The sequence below is a fragment of the Typopeltis vanoorti genome, chromosome 10, assembly GCF_054136105.1.
Source record: "Typopeltis vanoorti isolate ZY-2024b chromosome 10, IOZ_Tvanoo_1.0, whole genome shotgun sequence".
Taxonomy (NCBI): domain Eukaryota; kingdom Metazoa; phylum Arthropoda; class Arachnida; order Uropygi; family Thelyphonidae; genus Typopeltis; species Typopeltis vanoorti.
The window spans coordinates 55,393,704-55,410,172 of record NC_143558.1 but is presented as its reverse complement, the minus strand read 5'-3'; the positions used below and the strand labels follow the sequence as shown (position 1 = coordinate 55,410,172).

General features: G+C 37.8%; 1 protein-coding gene across 1 annotated transcript in view; it reads right to left on the bottom strand.

Moving 5' to 3' along the window:
• The window catches only part of LOC150102426 (inactive tyrosine-protein kinase 7-like), a 188,232-nt gene that overhangs the window by 128,953 nt on the left and 42,810 nt on the right, over window positions 1-16,469 (bottom strand). Inside the window, exon 2 of the mRNA XM_090398809.1 lies at window positions 4,989-5,306. Coding sequence (XP_090254935.1) covers window positions 4,989-5,306 — 318 coding nt within the window. The remainder of the gene's footprint in view (window positions 1-4,988; window positions 5,307-16,469) is intronic.

Here is a 16,469-nt window from a genome sequence, read left to right as displayed (position 1 = left end):
GTAGTTTTTATTAGCTAAATGCAAGACCACCGGAGGTTTCCTTCTGACTTGAGGACCCCAACGTATTCCACATTCAGTGCAAAAGATCTAAGGAATTGTTCGCAAGGAATTATTAGTGATTAAAAAAAAATCTGTAAGCATCTGACGTCACCCAGTATATAACACGTGTCCTAAAAACGTTAAAAAAAATTGCACATTTCCTGCATTGTTGAAATTGAGTATGTACAGCATTTATTGTTTTTTTTTTTTCTGGTAACAATGTCTGTTGGAAGTGCAACAATAGATAAATACACGATTTCAAGAATGAGCGTCCATGATAATCTACAAAGACTAACTGAAATCCACAACATTTTATACATCAAAATCTAATATCTGTATAAACTAAAAATGATATTGGATCATAGAAATTAGATTATTTTTTTTTTTTCCAATATTGTATTTCGGTAGTCTGTTTGCAGTCAGGGACGAATATGCAGTTGCCACTCTAGTCTTGCGAATACAAGAATAAATGGGAAAATAATTCTTCACAGAAATTTAAATATCCAACAAAATAAACCACTTAAGACTTTGACATTCCTTGTATATAATACCAAATGCTTTAAGGAAAAAAGAAAAGAAATAATATATTCAATTTCAAAAATTTACCTTTGTCTCCTGAGGTAAGTATCCCTTTGCCACTGCAGGATACATACATCTATGTTGGCGAGTACAACAACGTAAAAGGCAAGCCTTATAACCTCAAGTTCATCCAGAGGCTTCTACAGCCATCCATGTCTTATGGAGAAATCGAACCAACAGCATTAGCAGACCATTTCCCCATCCCAGTATATCGAGACAGATGTCCTTTGTGCCCATCTGCTTTTAACTGACGGAATCTAATCTTTGAATAGACAAGAAAGCTCAAGAACACATGCAGTTAATTAGGCGCCTCGTCATTGATTCCACGCTCCCCCCCCCCTCAGTAACCAACAAATATATTTAAATAAAATCTTTTCTCATACCCCCATTCCATGGTATCACCTCGGAATGTGCGTCAGCATTTAAATCCTCAACTATTTCAAATTGGGGGGGGGGGATTTTCTGCGACCTGTTCTCATAGCAAAAGAGAAAACGGTCACGATTTGTACTCGTTTTCAGGGCGAAATAAATGGGTGTGTGCATCGTTCTCTGACACTTGATGAAGTGGCTTTCACTCCACAACAAAACTGAGGCTCGTAGTCAACGATCCGGATACATTTTGTAATAAAGCAAGCTAAGACGGTGAGTGGTGTTTCATTTGCAGATCAACAACAGAACAGCGAAAAGGATAATTAAGAGGGAAAAAAATCAATAACCCCTTTGTAAATAATAGTATTTATATTTCTACTGACAATGATGTAGCGGAGAAAAAAACTTTATCAGAATATAACCAGTTTTGTACAAAGAATGATCGTTCTTCGGATCAGCAGTGAAATTCGGAGTTGCAATGTACAAGAGCAGTGATTCGTCGTTAACTAACAATAGAATTATAACGTCACATGAAACAAAGTTAAGTTAATGAGGTTCCCAAACATCAATTATTCATTGAATAAAAATATGTTATTAATGGATTTGGGCGAGTTGCCAAGTGTAATACACCTGAGGAAAGAAAGGAGTGATACAGCTTGTCACATACCATGACATTATTATTAATCCGATTCACGTTTGCATTTTCGATGACTGCACAACGAAAAAAAAAAAAAAACGACTTGTTTGGAAGGAACCGTAGTTTCTACTGAAAGGTATAGGACAACTTTTTCTAACCCAGTTTTGTGTTACAAAACAAAATCTCATACAAAAACACGCGATACTACAAGTTATAAATGCATTTCATTAGACTTTCATTTATATAACGAAGTCTTTAAAGCAGTTTGGAATTTTTACGTGTGTGTTGCTCTACTTTACATTATAAACTAGAGATCTTCGTTTTGTGTATATCGAAGAAAAAGTAAACAAGGTTGGGTATAAATTTCTGGCTTGATGTTCTGCGAATTTAACAATGGCGACTAAGGAAGGAACTCGGTATTAATTCCATTCGACATTTGCTTAAGAATCCTAAGAGAGTATTGTCGTGTGCTACACTTACTGCGTGTGGAGTACAACATTAAGCTAAGTCAAGTGCATTAAGCAAACAAATCCCATTTACTAGTTACGATCTTACCTATAAAAGGCATTTGGGATGCATCATTTGAGATTTGCCAGACCCGACATGGGATTCAGAATGTGCATGGGATAAAAACGAGGCAGAGACGCTAAATTCCGGGAGAGCGTCTTGCAAACGTATTCGATTTTCCCCGTATCATCCCCCCATCCTTCCCTTTTACCCCAGAGGGCCATATTTCTCTTCATGTTGTAGTCAAGTGAAACTTTATCCAGGCCTAGTCTGCTGCGTCTCTTTTTAAAGCTAAAATAATGCAGATAAGGAAAAAGAAAGGCTGGGAGTTTCTTATTTTATTTATTTATTTTTGAACAAGTCTGGTGTCCAGGCTACCAATGGAGACGCAAGTTTTGGAGTTAATAAGAAATTGTCTAGACAGTTCATGTTTTGCGTGAAATATTAAGTACATCATCTCAAGGTGTGCGTGCGTGCGTGTGTGTGTGGCATCTCTTATTTCGTAATCTTCGCAAGTTCAAACTATCGTTCGAAATCACGTGAACTTATCTCATCATCACCAATGGATCAACCAACCAAACATTCCTTGTGACTGTAATTTTAGGTTAGTGTAGATTTTTCTGTCCTTCCTATCCCTCCCCGTGATTGATTGAGAACAAGTGATCGTCGAGGCAGTTCGTGTCCAGGGCCGGCACAAGGTCGCTGGTGCCAGAAGCAAATTATACTTGTGGTATACGTATTGAGATGTTTCTATTGACTAATAAGACAACACAGAATTGGAAATGAAGATATCAAGAAGGAGCGGTATGGCGACAGTATTAAGTGTCTGTAAAATCGGATAAGCCACGTTCATCGGATAGAGGAGGTAGAACTACATCGGACAAAAAAAAAAAAAAAAAAAAAAAAAAATAGAAGGTTCAAATCATGGATGTAGTAATAAGCCTCGAGCTAAGGATCTGAAATACATCGCCTGTTCATGGCTCCTTCAGCGTGTTTGGTGCACACTGTTCTTTCTGCTGCTAAATTTTGTAATTCTAATATACGATACACGTTTGGGTCTATTTCCGATGAAAAAAATAAAAAAAATTAAGTGCAGTGTACCTGCAAGGTGCTGAATATCTCCTTTAAGGTTCGGTCTTTTTAAGTTTAACTACCTAATTACGAAGTTTTTTTCCCATCTTGAAAGAAATCAAAATATTGTAAGCCCACAGTTCATAGAACCGGGTCTGGCAATTGCCAAGAATAGTCAATTCATGCTGAAGGGAAGAAACAAATAAGCGGATGTACGAATTGGTCACCAACAAGCGAAATCACGTGCTTTATACGTAAAAATTTCCAACAGTTATACAAGCAAAATAGTTACCACTTTAAAAACTACAATGATCGTAAAAGAAAAGTTGATTTTCCGACGTGTAATAATAAACACTCATCCCATAAGACGGATTGATTACCCTATTATCGGAATGGATTCCCCTAAGAGACGACAAGTATCTTAAATTTAACATTTGAACAAGTAAATAATACTTGGAATGTGATTTATCATCCAAAAAAGACATAGACACCAAAATATCCAAGTAAATGGCATAATATATTAAATAATATATTTAAGCCATCTCTAGTACAAAAACACACTAGAATCAGACTATATAATGTTTTGTCAAAACCAACTCTACTATATGGAAGCGAAACATGGACCATAAAAAGAAAAGATGAAAAACGAATTCAAACAGCAGAAATGAAATTTCCCAGAAATACAGCTGGATATACCAAATGGAACCATAAAACAATGAAAAAATTTTACAATCCCTGAATATAAAACCAATTAATTACTACGTAAGGCAGTATAAACAAAAATGGCTAGAACATTTAAATCGAATGGACAAGAGGCAGACTACCGAAAATATTATATATATATATATATTCCCCCCCCTCCTTCAAATAAGCCTTTAAATTTTAATTTTTTCTTATCTTGGACAAAAATCTTTTTTTTCTCCCTTAAACAGATAATTTAGGTTCGTCCACCTCTTAAGTCAACCATTATTAACTGCTACGATGCTAATAAAACCATCCTTTTCTGAGAATAACAAAGTCCCAACACACAGCAACAACAATTTAACTGATTGCATACACTTTTGTTTTCTCACAGCACACACACACACACGTACGTGTTTAAAAACCTGGTTTTTTCGTCTATGCGAAGCTATCATTTTATCCTGTGATGAAAGCTATGTTTTTTGCAAAAACTTGTTTCTTTAAAGAAGAAAAAAAAAAAAAAAAAAAAAAGAAAAGAAAAGCAAGCAAGCCAGTCTTCAGTTTCACATCGGGGCGCTCAAGAATGTGTTAACAACACCATTTCTTTTTTTTTTTTTTTTTGACTGCCGAACTCATTGACGAATAAACGACACGCTATGCCATCTATGAAACGCACTTAAAAAGGATAAGGAGATGATAGTTTGTATGACTTTCACTTCCCCCCAACAACCCCCTCCCCCCCAAATACATCGTCATTAGCCACCGGCATAAACCTGACCGTGTATCCTACGAGCGGCATTTTTCAGCGAATTAGTTCCAGATAAGAAGGGAGATAAATCCTTCAACGGCTACTTCGTTAGATGACCCTAGGCGACCTGTTTACGGGGAGCGCCAACTCGAGATGTGTAGTAAGGGAAGATGGGTAGGGACAGACATGATCTGGAACATCTGCCTTGTTGTTTCATTCATGTTGCGACCACACTAGATCGGTGTCTTCCTCTTGGCTACACGAAGTTTTTTGTGTAACCCGGATTGCAAAGCTTACTAACGCTAAACAATACAGCTCACAGTGATACAATTATTAAAACGAATGCGTTGTACTTACATAATATATTCAGTTGCGCCCCCTGGCTGGCAAGAGAGATACCAGTGCTCACGTTCATTGCTATGCATTTAAATTCTCCGAGATCGTGCTGTGGATCGACTCGAGTGATATGGAGGTTGCTTCCCACTTGATAACGGCGTGTGCTATTTTGAATGGCTTCGCTGTCTAGGGTCCAGTAGAAAGTGATGTGACGGCGATTAGAAACGCCACAATTAAGGGTAATACTCCGGCCTTTGATCACATTTTGATCCTGAGGTTGGGGATTGAAGTAGAAACTATCTTGAGTCGCTACCAGCTCCATAACTAAACAGAAAATCACTAGAAAAAAAAATAATAAAGGTTCTATTAAATAATGCATTGGTTAAAAAATCAATAAATAATACATTAATGTAAAAATTACAAGAGAATATACAGTACTGGATTGCTAGAACTAAGTAGTCCTACTAGTTTGAATATAAGATACGAGTACTGTTTTATTTGCTTGATATATGGATGTGATAGAATGCATACTACTTTTACATAGTTTGTTAATTAATTTATTTTATTATTATAAAACAATAACATGATTTAGATTTTACTAAAAAAAACTAAAGTTACCTAAAATATTAAAAAACTTTTCTTAAAATCTAAAAATATATTATACACCTATTATTCTCTAAAATATTACTTCAATTAATTAACTGGTAATCATAAACATTGAAGGGTGGTTTGAGCTTGAATCAATCGACCGTGAGATGCGGTGAGATTGATTCAATATGAGATGCCCATAGATGCCCATATAGGGTAACGGATGGCAATGCTGAACCAATGAAGTTTAACTGAGGTTGGGCTGTTGCTGTTATCCTGGGTTAATGAGTTCGCTCTCTTAGGTTTTGCCCTAAGGGAGCACTTTGAGACTCCGGGAAAAGTGTTCTCCGGCACGGCCCGCTGAGGGGTACTTGCCGGTGAATTATTTTCCTCGGAATATGAGCGGTTCTGCTCGGTAATCGAGTTTCACTGAGTACAACCAACGCGGAGATTTGGACGGTCTTTCGCCCACGAATGAGTGGCCTAGAGATCGTCCGATATTTTTGAGATATCACCTTTACTTACACATACGGTGATTGATTTTATATGAGATGCCCATATAGGGTAACGGATGGCAATGCTGAACCAATGAAGTTTAACTGAGGTTCGGCTGTTGCTGTTATCCTGGGTTAATGAGTTAGCTCTCTTAGGTTTTGCCCTAAGGGAGCACTTTGAGTCTCCGGGGAAAGTGTTCTCCGGCACGGCCCGCTGAGGGGTTCTTGCCGGTGAATTATTTTCCTCGGAATATGAGCGGTTCTGCTCGGTACTCGAGTTTCACTGAGTAGAACCAACGCTGAGATTTGGACGGTCTTTCGCCCACGAATGAGTGGCCTAGAGATCGTCCGATATTTTTGAGATATCACCTTTACTTAAACATTCGGTGATTGATTTTTTATGAGATGCCCATATAGGGTAACGGATGGCAATGCTGAACCAATGAAGTTTAACTGAGGTTCGGCTGTTGCTGTTATCCTGGGTAAATGAGTTCGCTCTCTTAGGTTTTGCCCTAAGGGAGCACTTTGAGTCTCCGGGGAAAGTGTTCTCCGGCACGGCCCGCTGAGGGGTTCTTGCCGGTGAATTATTTTCCTCGGAATATGAGCAGTTCTGCTCGGTACTCGAGTTTCACTGAGTAGAACCAACGCTGAGATTTGGACGGTCTTTCGCCCACGAATGAGTGGCCTAGAGATCGTCCGATATTTTTGAGATATCACCTTTACTTAAACATTCGGTGATTGATTTTTTATGAGATGCCCATATAGGGTAACGGATGGCAATGCTGAACCAATGAAGTTTAACTGAGGTTTGGCTGTTGCTGTTATCCTGGGTAAATGAGTTCGCTCTCTTAGGTTTTGCCCTAAGGGAGCACTTTGAGTCTCCGGGGAAAGTGTTCTCCGGCACGGCCCGCTGAGGGGTACTTGCCGGTGAATTATTTTCCTCGGAATATGAGCGGTTCTGCTCAGTGGTCGGGGAGCCCGTCACTGAGTGGTACCAACGCTGAGATTAGGACGGTCTTTCGCCCACTATGGAGTGGCCTAGAGATCGTCCGTATTTTTGAGATTTCACCTTTACTTACATAGTCGGTGACTGATTCATTCAATCCAATACCCTTGGAGGGTAATGGATGGCAATGCTGTAGCCAGTGAAGCTCTAACTGAGGCTCGGCTATTGCTGTTACCCTCCTGCCATGATCAGAGCTTTAATTGCTCAATAACACCTTATCCCTACACTGTCCTCTACAGATAACGGGGAAGATGAAAAGCATTCTTGCTTCGCCCCTTTAAGCCAGTCCTTATAAGGACTAAACGTTGAGATTAGCTATTAGCAACTGGTCTAATTGTGATTTTTTATAAACCGGATTGTTCGTAATCACATGACTAAATAGAAAGTATCAGCTTTTTATTATTAATTATATTATTATTTTTTAAATCGAAAACTGCGGATTACAAGACTTGAAAGTGAAGAATTTCTATTCAAATTGTGTCAATCACAACGCTTGTGATTTCTATGGAACAGCTAAGTGGGCCTTAGAATGGATTACATTGATTGTTTTGGATGATAGTCGAAGCAACTACGGTTATGAGACCAGTGTATTATGCTTGTAAATTGTGTGTGTTCTGGCAGGTTTCCCCTGTTTTGCGGGAGAGAAAAAACCCTTCCTAGATTGGCTTACTCGCCTACAGTTGAAAAAGTTCACATAACAGTTGCTCGCGTCCCAAATGAGATTCGAACCCAGTTCTTTCTAACCGAAATGAAAGTCCTTAGTTACCTAAGCTGTAGAAACTCAGTCTTAAGATGTAAACGTCTTGGTAAGGAATAATTCAGAGCTCGCGAAGAGGTTTGAATTCAACCAAGATAAAAAAAATGAACGCTTTAGTGAGTTTTTTTTTTTCTTAACTTAATTTTACTTTCTCGTTTGTAAAATAAACTCCTGCCTTTTTTTTTTTTTTTTTTTTTTTTTTTTTTTTTTTTTTTTTAGAAAGGTGTAGTCGACGAACAAAAGACTAAATTTCCAGACTCAATTCTTCGTGAATATGACACCGTGGGTATTATTATATGTATATATTGAAATGATGAAAATAGCAGTAAATTTATCTGACATTTTAAATTTACCTTTTTCTTAAATTTGTTTATTTATTAATAAATAATACTGGGGTCATGGAAATTTGGGACTAAGATGTTTGTCTCATGGGAGGACGGCATCGTAGGCAATACTGCATAATATACTCCTACAAGTATGGAAACGATCCGAGAAAAATAAAAAAATATAAAAAAAGGTGTTTTGTATTTTAGGTTGGGAGATGACTTTCATCGCCCGGTGTAAGCGACCAGCGATGAAATTCAAGTTGGTGGAGGTTTGAAGTGGCTTGAAAAAGTTCCGTATTTGGTTTCGAACTATGTAAAAAAATAAATAAAGTTCAAAAAATATATAAAACTAATAAAAATAATTTCCCAGCTCATATACAGTACGAATCTGTGTAGGTTTACACCATATTCGTACCTTTCGTAGGTGGAAGCAAAAAATAAAAATAAATAAATAAAAAAATAAAAAAATAAATAAAAATAAAATTAGAAGCTGTTTTTGCCTTATGCACAGTAGACTATTTATTTATTGTCCATTTGCCACTCAAGATGATCCGATTTAACTCCAAAGCGAGATGAAGGCAACAAACTTTAGTAAAGATCTCAAATGCTAAATTTCATCAAAATTCGTCCAACCAGCGGAATTTTTGATATCGCGAACTACAACGTGAATCTAATAGGTTTTATACAAAGACACCTAAAATTACTTACTCTTTTTTTTTTTTTTTTGGCATTATTAATCTCACAGTCTTAATTCTTCACGCTAGTTAATTATCTCTTGGTCACTATCGTCATCAGTATCTCCTTTTATTTTTAGTTATATTGACATATTCTTTTCCCTTTATTAGCGAATAAGTTCAAAAAAGCATAGGACACAATTAAGCTTCATAAATCGAAAATTCCAAAGAAAGCCAGAGTAATTCTTGGGCAAAAATTCTGAAAATATTTTATTGAAGCTTAAAAGAGCACTTACAAAATTACTGTAAATAAATAAATACAAATAAAATGAAAAACTAAAAAAAATAAGACGTGAAATTTGGCTGATTTTAGTTGGCAACCCTGGGATCTAAGATATATTGAGAGGAAATCGCTTTAAGGAAATAGTTTTTGTAATCGATGAAATAAAGTATGAAATTTGGCCAAATCCGCTAACTTCACTTTCCAAGAAAACTCATCTACATTGCTGGCGACTTATTTTTTATTTATAATAGCATTTGACTTTAGCGATCTCTGTGTTCCATTTCCCTCATTGATTTCATACAATTGCTACCTTTCACCTTTTACTATTATTTTATGTAGTTATTATTATTATTTTTTTTTTTTACACACGCGAAAGCGGAATACTGCGTTCTGCTGTAACACCGTGTCGGATAGAGGGAAAAACGTCGCACTTCTAGTGGAATAACTTAATAACAATAATCAAGAACTTTGTGTGACGCATTCCGTTACTACGTTCAACCAGCTGTGGTTCGTACGGTCCAATCGAAAGACATTCGCGAATCGACCCATCTTTGCAATGAAGCTAATCTGATAAAACAACCAGATTTTGTAGCATTCGGGGGGGGGGGGCTCCACCTTACGATGACGCACCGGTGTCTCATTCTAAAAGTCGCAGCTTGAAGTTTTTATGTTTAATAGCTCAACCATCTGATACTTGCGGGGAAAAAAAAAAAAAGTGTTTGACGCTGTCAAAATAACGACAACCCACTGTTTTTACCTTGTGGCTAATGGGTTCTTAACGACCCCGATACGGACATCGTTTTACGACAAAAAAACTCATCGATACTTCGATTCAATTCATCGCAACTGGAACACATGGATTTTCTCTTTTAAAAGTCTATTGATGCAATACATCTGTATAGAAGACTTGTTATCACTTTTTTTTTAATGCCCAACATCCCGTAAGGCTGAGACTACGAGAACCGAAAATGTAGAATACAGAATACATCCTTATAAGGACTGGCTTAAAGGGGCGAAGCAAGAATGCTTTTCATATTCCCCGTTATCTGTAGAGGACAGTGTAAGGTGTTATTGAGCTATTAAATTAAAGCTCTGATCATGGCAGGAGGGTAACAGCAATAGCCGAGCCTCAGTTAGTAGAGCTTCGTTTGCTACAGCATTGCTATCCATTATCCTCCAAAGGTATTGGATTGAATGAATCAATCCATGTAGAATACATTAACATTAACATTTCTGGCTAGATGGGTGAAGCAAAATTGCTTTTCATACTCCCCTTTCTCTTGTAATGGAAGAACTTTGAATGGAGTGTTTGTGAGCTATATGCTCGCCCATTGAGGGCAGTGAAGTTAGTTGCGTTCAGCTGAACTTAAAATAGATTTTGGCCTTTTAAATTTGTAGATTTCTTCTTCATTATATTCCGAGGCTTCCTTGATTAACGGGTTTGGATGGTTACTTGTCTTGGTAAAGAACTTCTCAGCTAGATTTATAAGAAAGGAAGAGATATAAGGGATATTAACTTCTCTATGGATCTGGGTGTTTCTTATGAACCAGGGAGCATCCAGAATCATCCTCAGGCACTTATTCTGTAATCTCTGAAGTTTTAGAATGTTAGAATTTGCGGTGTGGCTCCAAGCTGGGGATGCGTAAGTGATAACCGGTCTAATTACCATCTTGAAAATTGTTAATTTTGTTTGCATGTCCAGTTTACTTTGTCTGTTGATCATAGGGTAGAGCTGTGCTAAGACGTTGGATGTCTTTGAGGAAATGTAACTAATATGTTTGCTGAATAGGAGTTTACTATCAAGAATCACTCCAAGATATTTAACTTCAGTCTGCCATGGAATCTTTACTCCCAATAAATAAATATCCTCCATGGTATGGATTTTCTTTCTAGTAAACAGTATGGCTGAGCTTTTCTGGGGGTTAACTTGGATCCTCCAGTCTGCCATCCACTTGTCTAAAGTGTGTATGCTATTTTGTAGTCTTTTAGTTGCCAGTTTTGGGCTCAGTGATCTTGCCATCAGTGCAGTATCATCTGCATATAATGCAGTGAATGTTGTTGTTGGGTTCAGAGGGATGTCTGCTACATAGATTGAAAACAGTAGAGGTGCCAGAAGAGATCCTTGAGGTACGCCTGCCGAGATCCTGCGTCTAGTCGAAACCGTTTCGCCTACCCTGACCTGCATGTATCTGTCTTTCAGATAAGAATGTATTACCTTTATTAGTCTGACTGGGAAATTAAATTTTATCAGTTTGTAGAGAAGACCTTGATGCCATACTTTATCAAACGCCTTCTCTGCGTCGATGAAGATGGCAACTGTATTGAGTTTCCAGTTGAAACATTTAGTAATGATTTCTACCAGCCGGTGCACTTGTTGGACTGTACTATGGGTCCTACGGAAGCCGAACTGTTCATTAGGCAAAATTCCTAACTTATCTGTTTCTGCTTGGAATCTTGAGAGGATCACTTTCTCTGTTACCTTTCCGAGGCTGGATAATAGGCTTATGGGTCTGTAGCTTTCAGGAAGGTGAGCATTTTTTCCTGGCTTCTTCAGTGGTATGATTGTGGCTGTTTTCCATGTAGAAGGGAAATGCTGGAATCTAAAGATGGCATTTGTAATGTTAACGAGATGGACTACGGCCTTTCTTGGAAGTAGTTTTACTATTCTGTTAGTTATGCCATCCGGTCCTGGAGCTTTTCTATTGTTTAGATGGGAGATGATATTTATCATTTCTGTTGGATTTGTAGGAGTGATATGTTCTGAGTTGACAATGTTCTGTCTTAAGGTTGACCTAACATGACGATGAATCTTGTACATAAGGTTGATATTTAAATTAGTATACGATGGGTTGCACTGAGATTCTAGGTTATCTACTAGTGCTTCGGCTTTCTCTTCATCTTTGTGAACTGTCCCTTTCTTGGTTTGGATAGTGGGTATGAGTTGCTTTTTGGTGCGGATTGCTCTTAAGAATTTCCATACAGAATGATCTTCAGTATTGATGTTAGCCAATTTGGTTTCCCATTGATGGTTTCTGTGTTTTTGAAGAGCTTCTCGGACCTGCCTGTTTAGATTGTTCAATACTTTTTTATCTTGTGAGGCTCTGGTATTGTGGTATCTCTTCCTGGCTCTATTTTTTGCTCTGATTAGGTCCATGATTTCTTCAGGGATACGGTTAGTTGGGTTGAAAACAGTTGATTGTCTGACTGATTCAATTGCTTTCTGAATTTGTATGGTTAAGTTATTTATTGCTGTGTCAATCTCTTCCTTTTTACTGATGTTGGGTACCGGACCAATATGATCGGGAAGAACCTTGGCTAACTTGTCCCATGGTATGAATGTGTGCAGAGGAGAGAATTGATCTGATGAACCTAGATTGAGCACTATGGGACTGTGGTCAGAAGATAATTCGTTGACTGATCCCAATTTGAATTGGTATCTTAAATTTTTAAAAATGACAATGTCCAGCACATCCGAGCCACCCGAAAGGCTGAAATGGGTGGGCTCAGTAGGGCCGGCCACTATAACAGAGTTGAGCATTGCATAGTTGAAAAGTGTGTGGCCTTTGGTGTTAGTAGATGAGCTGTACCAAGATGTGTGTTTTGAGTTGAAGTCTCCTGCTATTATTATGGAGTCATTTGGACCAAGTACGGAGTCTAGATCTGTTGTCAGCAGAGGAATGCTTGGAGGGTTATATGCAGCATAAATCTTGAGACTCCCAGCATACCTCCACACCAGTCACCTCCAGGTTTCCTGTTTTGGGCTTGTCTATTGTGTTATGATTCAAATAACTCTTTTTATATATGGCTGTGCCTCCACCTCTTGTGCCAATTCTGTCGTTTCTGTACAAAGCGTATCCACGGATTTTTGGGTTATTAACTGGTCTTAGGTGTGTTTCACTAATCAAGATGATATCAGCACTGAGACGAGTTGAAAATTCTTGTAGTTCCAAAATCTTGTTCATCAATCCATTTGCATTCCATGCTATTATCTTAAGAGCTTTCGGTTTGAATTTATTATTCATGACAGATGGCTGTTATAATGTTTTGAGTGCTTTGCAGGAATCTCTTTCTGGAAGATGTTGAGGGGCATGTCTTGCTGAATTCTTGCAGCATAGTAACAAGTGAGGCTGTTAAAACTGATGTTATGTTGGAGCTTTCTAGCTCGAGAGATGTAGGAGGCTTAGTTCTTGCAGCCTCAGAATGTTTTGGTCATGGTTGTTCCTTCTTGTGAGGAAGAAGGCAAGGTGTTTCGGACTGGAAGACGATTTGTTTGGTTGCTTAAAACGTTGTTACGTGGGGAGCAAGATTGACTTTTGTTGGTCCTCGGTTTTTTGGATTGGAAAGGCATCCCTTGTAGTTGGCGGGGTGAGGTCCTCTGCAGTTTGCACAGCATGCTGGAGTTGTGCGAGGTTTGGTGCAAGAGATGGTCTGGTGTCCCTCGCCGCACTTCAAGCACCTGTAGGCTGCCTTACATAATTTTTGGGCATGTCCAAATCTTTGGCATCTATGACACTGACCTGCAGATGCTCTTTTCCTTAGAGGCTCAGTTGTAATTTTGAGACCGCATACTACAGTCAGTTCATAGATCTGCTTTCGTGTGTTGTTTATTTCCACCAGCACCAAAGGCATATCTTTTATCTGCTCTGAGCATTCTGCTCACTTTAACTGGGGACAGGCCCTGTCTGGAGAGATCAGTGGACACATCTTCAGGAGTGATACCTTCAGCTATCCCACGTAGAACAACTTTCAGGTTCTTTTCACTAGATAAAGTAAAGGTGTGGTATGGAACGCTAGCTTTGTCCATAAATCTGGTCATCTGTCTGTAATCCGAGACTGTAGAGGGTTGTATTTTAACTCCCTCATCTGTGTTTTTAGCCCATGAGAATGAGATGTTTTGTTCTCTTAGGGCTGATGAGATAGGGATCCATTTTTCTTTATCTCTTAATATGACTGGTGGTATCTTTTCTTTAGGATCATTGAGTACTTCTATCCCTGATGTCTTGAGTTCTTCCACATTGGTGGAGATTTTCCTCTTCTTTTTCACCAATTGGAACTCTGTATCAGTTTCCAAGGTATGATGACTGCTGTCTTGGGATGTAGCATCTTCCATACTCGGGGAGTGTGCTAAATCTGATTGCGTCTGAGTTATGGGCTCTTCACTCATGTCAACCATATTATCCTCTGTGACTGCTGTGGGGGGGAATGTGTCAAAGAGCTTGACTTTTCCTGGTCAATTATCACTCAGCAGTTTTCCCAGTCTGAGGAATTCAAAGTAAACTTCCTCGAATTTGGCCTCATTCAGAAGTTTTGCCATGATAATATTCGGAAATAAGTCACGGATGGAGAAAGAGTAGAGATTGCTCAAGTGTTCCGAGCAGGTAAAGATAATCCTGTGGACTTTTGAGGGTCCACTAGCAAATCCCGTAGACACACTAAGGTGTCTACCAGCAATAAGATGTGGCGATATAAAATACAACAATGGCGATACTAGCGGCAGTAGGCCTAGCGTATCGCCCTTGTAAATTCAATAGACTTACCTGGATAAACCAGTATAGAAAATAAATAAAGTGCCTGTTTACGGCAGCAAGCAATTAATAGATTCGATGAAAATAGACGTTGGGTGTATGAATTTAATTACTGAAATAAATAAAATACTAAACCAAATTTTAAATTTTAGAATTTAAAAATACTTAACTATTTAATTCCCAAATTTTTATACATAGAAATAATTTTTAAGCAATATTTTCGGGCGCAAAATTAAGGGAGAAAAAATCTGTAGACATGTATTGTGTACATATAATTCCAAAACAATATCTTTCATTCTCGTTTTAGAGCGCCACCTATCATGCAATTAAGTTGACGCTCTGTTGCATTAACGAAAACTTAGCTAACATCTCACTAAGAATGCCTGAAATATACGAAACTTAGCTGGTTTAAGGCAAACAGGAAATGAAAATCTGTTGCCTTTTACGACCAAGTATTTGTGAAACGGGTTTGCACTGCAGACCTGGCTTTGTCTCCTTAATCACGTTATTTATGTTGGCAGCGAATGTGTGTGCAAGTATGACTAACCTTGCCTTGTGATGTAACGATAGTTTAATTGTCCCTAATGGCCAGGTAAGTGGCGAGTGATGTACTCACAGAAAGGGTCTAATGGCTTAAAGATAATGAACAGATCGGATGTGTCAGTGAAAAATCAACGTGCCCTAAGACCTGACTAATGACTCCAGAAATGTAATAGAAAAGTGGTCGCTCTTTTTCTCTCTCTTTCTTTATTTTTTCCTTTTCTGTGCAAAGAATAAAAGGAAAGATAATGACAGGTGTGGAAAGAAAGAGAGGAAGCACTGAGAAGAAAAAGATAAACAGAACTCGGGAAAAAAGTAGAAGACAAGTGGAATTATAAAAAACAATAATAAAAAACATCGTAAATAGGAAAGAAAAAAACGAAAGAGTAAAACAGATGGAAAGCAAATGAAAAAAAAAAAAAAAAAAAACAGGGAACACAAAAAAAGAATGCTTGGTTGTATAAATCCGATTGCATTTTATGATGAAATTATCGGATAATAACCCTCCAAAGATTTATGTTTTGCTATTTTTACATTTGAATTACTAGTTAGAAGGAATGCAGCACAAATAAATTACTGGTTAGTGCGATCGTCCACTTATTTCGTAAACGTGGATACTGTACTCGTATGTAAGCCTATTTGGGGTATAATCCAGCCCAGAAACCTGCAACATACCTTCGTACTTGCACATTACCAAGATATAATAATATATTCGGGAATGAAAGAAATACATAGATAGATAGTTAGAGAATGGTAAACTGCTTGTGAACATTTTAGTGTTGGTGGGTTTGGAACGAAAAACGAGAAACATTGAACACATTTATCAATCCTTCAACACCATAATTCCTATTCAATAATCTGTATTAAACTAGCCAACTGCACGGTTGTTTTTTTAAGTATTTCTGGACGTCTAAGAAATAAATAATACATACTTTTATTTTATTTTGAAAACTGACACACGATAAAAATGACATTCGCTATATGACTGATAGTTTTGACCTTTGATTCAATAACAGATGGACACGACGATCCCGGCAAATAACTATTTATTCCAGTCGTATTATAACCTGTCATCAAATGACAGAGAAACTAGACTAGCCGAAACCTTTTTGAAGTATTCAGTTTGTGTATAAAAGAGAAAAACGAATAAAAAGTTAAAATGCTAACTAAAAAGATTACATTAGTCGATCTAACGATGAATGGGTGTATTTTGATGTTAGTTAAAAACTGGGACACACCGAGTCCGACTAGATGACCCCTTGGATGAATAGATAAGTACACTACTGCCAGCCAAAAACTGTCTTCATG